General features: G+C 43.9%; 1 protein-coding gene and 1 long non-coding RNA gene across 2 annotated transcripts in view; one reads left to right on the forward strand and one right to left on the reverse strand.

Moving 5' to 3' along the window:
• The window catches only part of LOC135115007 (uncharacterized), a 20,754-nt gene that overhangs the window by 9,385 nt on the left and 1,369 nt on the right, over positions 1-10,000 (forward strand). The window lies entirely within an intron of this gene.
• LOC135115006 (PDF receptor-like) overlaps positions 6,569-10,000 on the reverse strand; it is a 204,804-nt gene continuing 201,372 nt past the window's right edge. Inside the window, 1 exon segment of the mRNA XM_064031418.1 lies at positions 6,569-6,708. Within this exon segment, the coding sequence (XP_063887488.1) occupies positions 6,696-6,708 (13 nt within the window). The 3' untranslated portion in view covers positions 6,569-6,695.

Below are 10,000 nucleotides of genomic sequence, written 5' to 3' on the forward strand. Positions count from 1 at the left end.
TATATGGATGATGTGTTATGAATGATTTAATTGATGTCATGGGCTCGTAGTGAAAGTTTCCTGTGAATTTGTGGCCTTGTGTTCTTTTATTATTGTTAGTGAATATTTCCTAGTCAACAGGACTAGAAAAAAACAAACAAACAGACAAAGGATCAAATAGAAAAGGCTTTTATCTTTCTATATTTTTATTCGGCAATATAAATCCATTACTGTATTGTCTGCGTAAGAAACAAAGCAATGGCAGGTTATTTGCACGCAGATAATATATATATATATTTTTTTTTTATTTGATTAACTATTATGTTATACCTGTCATTATCATTCGCACTTACCTGTCAAGCGGCCTGTCATAACACACGTCAACAGCTGTACAGTACACCTGACAACACTCAGATCATTTCATGAACTTTACTTAAATGTTTACATTCATTTACAACATAGTCTTATAAATTTTAAAGTTTTCTTCCTTTCAATAGCGTTATTATCAAAATGTTGAAAGTCTTCTCGAAGCGAAACATCATAAAGAAAAGTTATTTATTTTCCTAAATGTTCTCCTTGTAATGGTGTTTGGTGGAATTAGACTTGATTTCATTTTCATTTTTTTCACTTGAGCATCAGTCTTCAGTACAGAACGTGTATTGTAATATTTACGTACTTGCGATACGTGAAACTATTGCTATTTATTCATTTTTTTTTGTGGTTCGTCGGATCGGGGCTTCTGGTTCAGTCCTGTTATTTTCTCTCAGTCAGGAAACTCGGTCGGTAGTAGTTTGCTTGCAACAGGAATCAAGCGTTCTCTTCACCGACATGGTGTTGGAGAGTCAGAGTAGAATGTAGCGGTTCTGGTAATAGGTCTGCCTTTTCAACGCTCTGCTCTCACCACGACTATTTTCAAAGGCCACAGTGATGATTAACCGGGTTGTCAAGGCTGTTTTTTTTCCCTTTTAATCTATTTTTCTTATTAATCTATCACTAGAACCGTAACAACACCTAAAAACCCGTGTAGCTTCAACTAGAGCCTTTTGAAAGTTGTGGAAGTTGCTGCGCAGAAGTGTTTCAGAATATGATGCTTGGTCAGACAGCAGGGTGAAGGTCGCTGCAGTGGTGCGCGGCGGTGCTTGCTTCATACACCGCCACTCACCACCAACAGCAAGTCACCAGTTGTCACCACACTCCGTTGCGGTGTTTGCTTCTCACAGCGCGACGGAGGACTGACTAAACCTGTGACTACCTTCTTTCCCCTTGGTAATTCTTTATGCCGCGTCTGATGAAGTAATCGGGAACAATACGAGTGCGAGGGAAGTTCTATAGTCTTGTTAAGCTTCTCTGAATAGTAGGGTGTGTGTTTGTGTGTGTGTGTGTGTGTGTGTGTGTGTGTGTGTTATCTACCTCCATATACATAAAAGGAGTCTATTATTCAATGCTGGCAGACACGATTTGTATGTATATGTATGTATGTATATCTGTGTGTGGGTGTGGGTGTGTGTGAGCTTAGATTTATGTATGTATGGATGTATGTATTTATGTATATTCGCTTGTCAGTCTAACATCAAACTCGAGGAACCGGTAGTGGATTCTGTCGTCAGACCCACACACACACACACACACACACACACACACACACACACACACACACACACATACACAGTTCGTTCTCCGCTCGTCGTCTTGTCTCCAAGTTTGCCCAAAGTATTACAACTCAAATAGTCTCCATCTCTTTCTTCCTTTCTGCTGCGTCTGTCTCTCTCTCTCTCTCTCTCTCTCTCTCTCTCTCTCTCTCTCTCTCTCTCTCTCTCTCTCTCTCTCTCTCTCTCTCTCTCTCTCTCTCTCTCTCTCTCTCTCTCTCTCTCTCTCTCTCTCTCTCTCTCTCTCTCTCTCTCTCTCTCTCTCTCTCTCTCTCTCTCTCTCTCGGTGATCGGCAGGTAAGATTTTGCTTTCACTACAGCTCATCCTTCCTCAGCCAGGTAATATGAGAAGCGAATCCTTAGTGTGTCCCGCAGCCTTTTGTCTTGTCCTGTGTGTGTGTGTGTGTGTGTGTGTGTGTGTGTGTGTGTGTGTGTGAGCTCCTCAATTTTCTTTCTTGATTTATCTTGGGTCTGGTTTTTTTTTTTCAACTCGAGCATTGTCTATTTTTCCTGATTTTTTTTTTCCTCATTCCTCGTTTTCTTTTATTGCCTTCACGTGTGCAGCAATTGTTTACATGTTAATTTCTGCATTTGCTATCCTCCGGCCGTTCACATAAGCATTTCCCCGAGTAATCACGTAAAAATACTTCCCACTTTATACGAACGTCACGTCAGCACCTCGTTTTCTTCCACTCTTTTACGTGAAGTAACAGCATAATTGTTTCTTAGCAGCCGTAATGTTACTGGTTGAGATTTATGGCCATGGAAGAAAACAATCTAAAGGTTTTGTCTCTCTTTCTCAATTTTAAAGCACATTTTTCTTTCGGCCTCTTTTTTATTTACTTTTTTTTTTTTGTCATGGAATCGTCTCTGTCCTAATATGGGTCGCAGCTCTTGTGTGTACGTATATATTTCACTTTAACACACACACACACACACACACACACACACACACACACACACACACACACACACACACACACACACACACACACACACACACACACACACACACACACACACACACACACACACACACACACACACACACACACACATAACACACACACACACACACACATAACACACACACACACACACATAACACACACACACACACATAACACACACACACACACACACACACACACACACACACACACACACAGTTAGACTTAATTCCGCAGACACTTCTCGTTGGCTTTGCCGTTCTAGAGCTTATTTACTGTAATCTTTGTGAGTATTAGACTTTTGCTGCTGCTGTTAGTGCTGCTGCTGTTCCTGCTTTATGGTCTTACCGTTCCGATAGGTGACGATTATAAAGTGAGTGAACCAGTGATGATATTTTTATTTATTTTGTTGTTGTAGGCAAAACATGCTAGTAGGTATATTGATTAATGGAAGTATAGATGTATAGTTAGATAGACTAGTAGATAGGTAGATAAATAGACACGTAGATAGATACAGACAGAGATGTAGTATATATATATATATATATATATATATATATATATATATATATATATATATATATATATATATATATATATATATATATATATATATAGAGAGAGAGAGAGAGAGAGAGAGAGAGAGAGAGAGAGAGAGAGAGAGAGAGAGAGAGAGAGAGAGAGAGAGAGAGAGAGAGAGAGAGAGAGAGAGATATCGTATTTCGGATAGTTTGGAACAAAATATTCTTTATCAATGTATATAGAGTAATAAATTTACTCTCATGGTGCTGTTTGTCATTTAGGTAACTTCACCTTGGATAAGAAAGTGAGATGCAGCGTGGCTACTTCAAACAGTCCACGGTGCTGATACACGAGTACGAGTATATATATATAAAAAATGGCATCAGTCAATATGAACTTTACGATAGGCAGGGTCAAGGTAGGCAGGTGTTAGGATAGGGTGGGTGTTGGCAGGGCATGGGACTGAAGGACCAGGTGAGGGCCTCATAAATTTATCATTCAGCACCTGTCTCCCAGTTGGCGCTCAACAAGAAATTTATAATTAGTCTGGTGAGGACGCTGTATGGGGGAGAGTATGGCTGTGTGTGTGTGTGTGTGTGTGTGTGTGTGTGTGTGTGTGTGTGTGTGTGTGTGTGTGTGTGAGGAGGGAAAGGCAGCGGTAACGGTCTACTAGGGAAGAATGGGAGTGGCAAGGATCAGGATTGACGAAATTGATTAAAAAAAAATTGTGAAATGTGTATAAAAGGGGTAAAAATCTGTAGCAAAAAACAACAACAAAAAAAAAAAACAAGAGGTTATGGCTTACCTTTATCACTTAGTGTCTTCCGGTGAGCCATTCGTGCGCTTATATTACATTGATCGTCAGTAAAGATGATAATGATAATAATAATGATGATGAGGGTAATAGTAATAGCAATAGTAGTAATGATGGCGATGATGGCGATGGTAATAATAATAATAATAATAATAATAATAATAATAATAATAATAATAATAATAATAATAATAGATAGCGATAATAACAGTAGTGATTATGACAAGATAATACATCATTCCATTCCTTAACGCATATAGCTAGCGGTTTAGGCGAGGACACACTCACTACAAAAGAAAAAGTGACGTAGTATAAGTGGACAAACTGGATATACACCGTTCATAAGAGGCGTCATATAAAAAAATATACATTCACTCCCATAGTTATCTTTCTCTTGGAGGGGGAAGGGATGGTGAGCGACTTCTTGAGGGCACCAGGCAGGGCTCCCGCCAGCTGGGGCCGCCTCTGCTCCTTGCGCACGAGAGAGAGCCGTGTGGTGGTGGTGGTGGTGGTGGTGGTTAGTCTCCTCCAGGCCCATGTCCCTCGGCTCAGGTGCTCAGTGGCGGTGGTTCAGAAGTCATTGCACTGTTCTGTCTCCTTATGGTCTAACAAATGCTGGTTCAAGTCACTGTTTTGAGTTAAATTAACGAGTTAACTTTACACCTTAAATGTATAGAATGAATGCCATTCAGGAATATAGCTGGATCTCTCTTACACATCTACGATTAACAATTAAATGCTCTTAGTGCCATGCTCTCCAATGCTCCTATCACAGTTTGTACTTGCCGAAAACACAGCTTAACATCTACAGTCGTTATAGCAAGACTACTAACGGTCTAGGGAAGCTACAAGCAGGATTACACTAACGAAGGAGGACAGACTCTATAGGGACTGGGATGACGGGGTTGAGGTAAGTGTTATCACATTATCAGGTTGCGGGATCGGTCGCCTCTTGACAGCCTCGCTATGGTGTGGAGGAGGCTCGGCGTTCTTGCCATGTCATTGGGGAGGACCTGGGCCTTGCTGTGATAATTAACTCTCGGGAGGTTCTGCTCTTTACCCTCAGTGGCAAGGCATTAACCTGCTCTTACGTGTATCTTTTGACCGGACTGCGTGAGGGTCGCGGGGAATTCACACATCACTATTGCTTAACTCCCCGTCCAGGCCTCAGGCGGGAGGGTGTCGCCTTGCTCCCCTCGTAACATGGCCTCTTGCCAGCGTGTTGAGCGCCCTCTAGATTTAAGAGTGCGCCTCTAGGCTCTTCCGGCGTGGGGCAATAGGATGCTGGGACCTCTCCTTGGCCCCTCACACTGGCACCTCTCAGGGGAGTGGTGGAGAGCGACCCTCCAGGAAGTGTGTGTGTAGCTGTACCATGTTGGTCTGTATTTCTGGGTCACATTTTCTTGGTCTCACCGAACTTCGGGATGATGCGAAATATTCACAGGAAGCTTCGGTAACTCATCTCCTGTAAGCAGTGTAATGGCAGCCTCGTAAAGCTAAAAATAACAAATATTTAGAGAAGAACCAAGTGTAAGTGTTGTTCAATAAAGTGTTTGTCATTCATGGTCAGCCGGCGTGCAAGTCGCTGTTCCCTCTGTTACGCAAATAGGCTAAAACAAACGTGTACATAAAGCTTAACTACCAAGACTTAAACCTAATTATATCAAGGCGCGAGTGGTCTGTGTAAGTAACAAATAAATGGAGTCCGACCGCAGAAGTGGGGAGGGGCGTCCCGTCTGCGTGTGACGACTGGGGCCTCGAGACAGAGGCGGGAGTAGTTGTGAGGCAGCGGGCGGGGCAGCAGAGATGGGGACGAGCACTGATTCATCTGCTGCGTGACTTACCAGCAGGAAGCAGGTGTTCCCTCCAGCTGCGAGGGCGGCGGGTGGCACCGAGTGAGAGAGGCGCCTGCAGAGCGAGGACTTGCGTGGCGGTGAGATGAAGGCGCTGCTAGCAGGCAGTGGTCATGATCACCTCCAGTTCCGAATGCGCCTCTGAACACTCCGACTCTGATGACGCCTCCTCGTCCTCCCGCGGCTCTTCCCGCACCTCGTCTCGCTCCTTGTCCGGCGTGGCGCCCCGAGCCGTGATGGTCTGACATGATCTACAGTGTACCATGGTGGAGCAGCCCTTGGGTGACAACGCGCCCGAAGAGTTATTTTTATGAGTGTTGTCATCCCCTGTAAGTTGTTGGCCGCTAAAAAGGCCGAAGTGGCTCCTTGATGGGCCATTACTAAAGCTGCTGTCCTGCTGCTGCTGGTGAGGGGACGATTTTCTGGCCACGCGGAGGGAGTAGGTCCTATAAGGCCTAAGCGTCTTGAGCAGGATGCCCTCCTGGTTCTCCCGCCCGTCCTCCATGAGTCTGAGGGGCGTGGTGGAAGTATCTTGGAAACTGTAGTCGGGGCCGTTCTCAGTCTCCGGCTCCTCAAGGCGAGCTTTGGCGCATTCCAGCTGTGCTTCCGGCAGACTGAAGTGGCTCTGCTGGCGGACACACTGGAGCGCCGCCTGAGGCCTGCTGGTTGGCGCCGTGGCATTGGAGGTTTCGAGATCAGCCTCGGGTGCTAGGTGGTAGGTGTTGGAGGGCGTGGTGGTGGAGTCTGCGAAGGAGTGGTCGTTGCGGGTGGCATGAAGTGTGGCGGGGGTGGTGTGGGCGGTGCCGGCTAACTCCCGCCGCCCCGTGCTGTACGTCGACTGGTCGTTGGACCGCTTTCTTCGCGAATGGTGATGGTGCGTACCAGGTCCCCTTCCTCCCCGCTTGGGACAACCTGGTAGCCGCCCCAACTGTCATAAGTACGGCCTGCTGGAACAACAGAAACGTTAGTGAGGCAGAACAGAGCCTAGGAAAGTAGTTAAGTGTGTCATGGGTCTTAAACTAGCTCACTGGTGTCACCCACGTAGGGGAAGGGAGATTTATGCCACTACCTGCGCGGCCTGTAATGCTTCACCCTACACGCAGCACTGCTACCTGCACGTATTGCCAGGCTGTGAATCGTCTTAGCACGCCCAGGTAGTACATCACCTTTACTCTCGAGTGCTGAGTGGGCGAGGGGGGAGGGAGGAAGGAACAAAACACTCAACTCATCTCGACTTTTTGACCACCACACGAGGAGTTACAGTTAGAGAGAGAGAGAGAGAGAGAGAGAGAGAGAGAGAGAGAGAGAGAGAGAGAGAGAGAGAGAGAGAGAGAGAGAGAGAGAGAGATTATTTACTTCAAGTTTGTGAAATGAAGATAGTGAATAAAGGAACAAAAAGGAAAATGAAGATAGTGAATAAAGGAACAAAAAGGAAAAGAAAAAAAATGTATTGGACCTTTCCCATACTCGGGGGTCGCTTGATGAGTATTTGCGAGTTCTTTTTTGTTACATTTTTTGGATGGGAAGAATTTTATACCTTGAAAAACCTCTCTAAGGAATAAAAGCAGAATTAAAAAGAAATATTCTCCCGGGAAATCTTGCCAGCTTTGAAATGTTCTGACTGACAAGCTGGAGGTAATACGTTCTTATTCGTTCTATTTTCATTAGTATAAGAAATGTATATGAAAAAAAAATAGGGAAGTTATTTTATTTTTTTTTTGTATACTTTGGTTTATGGAGTCAGTCTTTCATTTTTTCTTCTTTCGGGGGTTGTACGATTGGTGATTGATTTGGTCTCTCTCTCTCTCTCTCTCTCTCTCTCTCTCTCTCTCTCTCTCTCTCTCTCTCTCTCTCTCTCTCTCTCTCTCTCCAGAGGCCACTTTAGAAATTCAAGTGGCCGTGATCTGCATTTTATCGTTTTCTACTGTCTCATTTTTCTTTATTTCGTCCTCGTCTGTTCCTTTCCCTAACTTTTTACCAGAGTTTGTTTGTCTCTCTCTCTCTCTCTCTCTCTCTCTCTCTCTCTCTCTCTCTCTCTCTCTCTCTCTCTCTCTCTCTCTCTCTCTCTCTATGTGAAAGATTCAAAGGCTTCTATGGGAGCTGCTGGGGTGTGGGTGACGGCGGCAGGACTTGTAAACAGGGAGATAAGAGTAAATATTGAAGGTTTCGTGGGAGGGGAAGTTACTTGCGTGCATGTAGGTGGGTAGAGGATAGGGAGATGAAAGAGACGTGTCGAAGTTTAGAGTAAGGAAGAGGTGGGTGTCTCAAGGAGGGAAAGAGAAGGGTTGACTTGAGAAAGGTCGTGAGGTAAGGTTGCTAAGGTTGGAGGGAAGAGAGGAAAGAGATGTAATAATGAGAGAAGTTCGGTGGTTAGATTAACTAGTGGATGTTTTAAGGAAGATTAGCGGAGGGCTCTATGAAGGTGATAAGGTAGGATGGTTAGAAGGATCGATATGACATTCTGTTATCAGTTAAGGGAGTGTGGGAGGAATAGACGGAAGATTTATCGGTGGAAATAGGTAGGTACATTTCATGCAGGGACTGCCACGTGTAGACCTGATGGCTTCTTGCAGCTGCCCTTAAGTCTTATGTTCTTATAAAGGTTTTTGGAAGGAACAGAGGTAAGATTTAATAAGTGATGAAAACGAGTTAAATCCTGATAGATGAATATAAGAGTAAATTAGTTCGAGAGGGTAATAAACATAAGAACAAAGAAAATAAGTGAAGCTTCAAGAAGCCATTAGGCCTACACGTGGCAGCCCCTGTATGGAGCATGCCTATATATTTCCACTTAAACTCCTCCATAAATTTGTCTAATCTTTTCAAAGCTCCTTAATGACTCGGCACTAACAACTTTATTACTGAGTCTATTCCCTTCATCCACCACTCTGTTTGAGAACCAACTCCTTTCTATCTCTTTTTAAATCATACTTTTTTTTTTTCAAATCTGACTTAAATCCATTATTTTTTTGTCCCTTCCTGGTGGGGTGAGGATGAAAATTATTATGGATATGCTCGAGAGTTAGCATAGATAGGGGAGAGTGAATAAGGCAATGAAAGGAGAGAATAAATAAGGCAAGGAAAGCAGAGAATACTCGTAAATAAGGCAAGGAAGGAATACAAAGACTAAGATTAAGGAAGGGATAGCGTGCATGTGAAGGAGATAAGGCAAAGACATGTTCGTGAGCCAGTTAACCAGTATCGGGCACTCGATGGTGGACTTGAATACCTTGTCTGGATTACGCGAGGAGGAGGCATCCACTTCACCGGATTTAGTTCATTTGCACTCAGAATTGCACGTCCTACACTCATCCCTCCCTCAGAAGCTTAGTCCAGAGCTATCAAGGGCTTATGAATCAATGGCTTAGAGAATTCGTGCAGCTCAGACATACTCGTACCTCGACGCCGTGATGCGGGAGATGCAGGCTGTTACATTCTTCCCAGACTAGACGTGCAGAAGGATTTTTTTTTATTTATTTTTTATTAAACGTTTCACTGCTAGTTGACGCATCTTTCCTTAACTGTTTCACCGCTAGTTGACGCATCTTTCCTTAATCACTAACTACTCTGAGACAATTTTCCTTGTTCACAGCCACCTCTAAACATTGTACTGGCTGGAAATAATAGTGTTTTATTTCTCATCAGCTTCTTTCTTGTCGATGCTTTGAAAGATTTCATACATTGCTTTTAGCGTTGTGAATTGTTGCATACCGCAGTGAGAGGCTTCAAGTGGCGCGGTGCTGGGCGGCTTAAGGGTTAGTGACTGTTGGAGATTGAGGAAGGCAGACCAGAAAGTGTTAGTGGCCACGTTCATTCTAAGATCTATCCACAATGAGGTGACGTTCGTGTTGGCGTGAAATCATTGCGCAGGGAGACGAGTCTATTGTCCATTATGTCCATGTAGCTCAGTCTGCTAGTATTGCTCTTCTCCCTTCAGATTGCTTACGTTTTTCATGTTCGTCCGGAGAGTATGAGGGAACTTTTTTTTTTTTTGTTAGGGTCCTGTACATTTTTCTAAATCATTGTGCTGTGATGACCCTGGGGCTTTGAAGCGTATTCCGAAACACTTCTGGACGCATCTCGATTACTTTCAAAAAGCTCATGTAGTTTAAGGTGCACGGGTTCTTGTGCCTTTGAAAATAATAATGGTGAGAGAGCAAAGCATTTCTGAATACGAACCGTTCTAAGAGACTTACAGGACACTATTTTTAGCCTCTCAGCAATACTCATAGGTTC

Source organism: Scylla paramamosain, chromosome 28, assembly GCF_035594125.1.
Source record: "Scylla paramamosain isolate STU-SP2022 chromosome 28, ASM3559412v1, whole genome shotgun sequence".
NCBI lineage: Eukaryota > Metazoa > Arthropoda > Malacostraca > Decapoda > Portunidae > Scylla > Scylla paramamosain.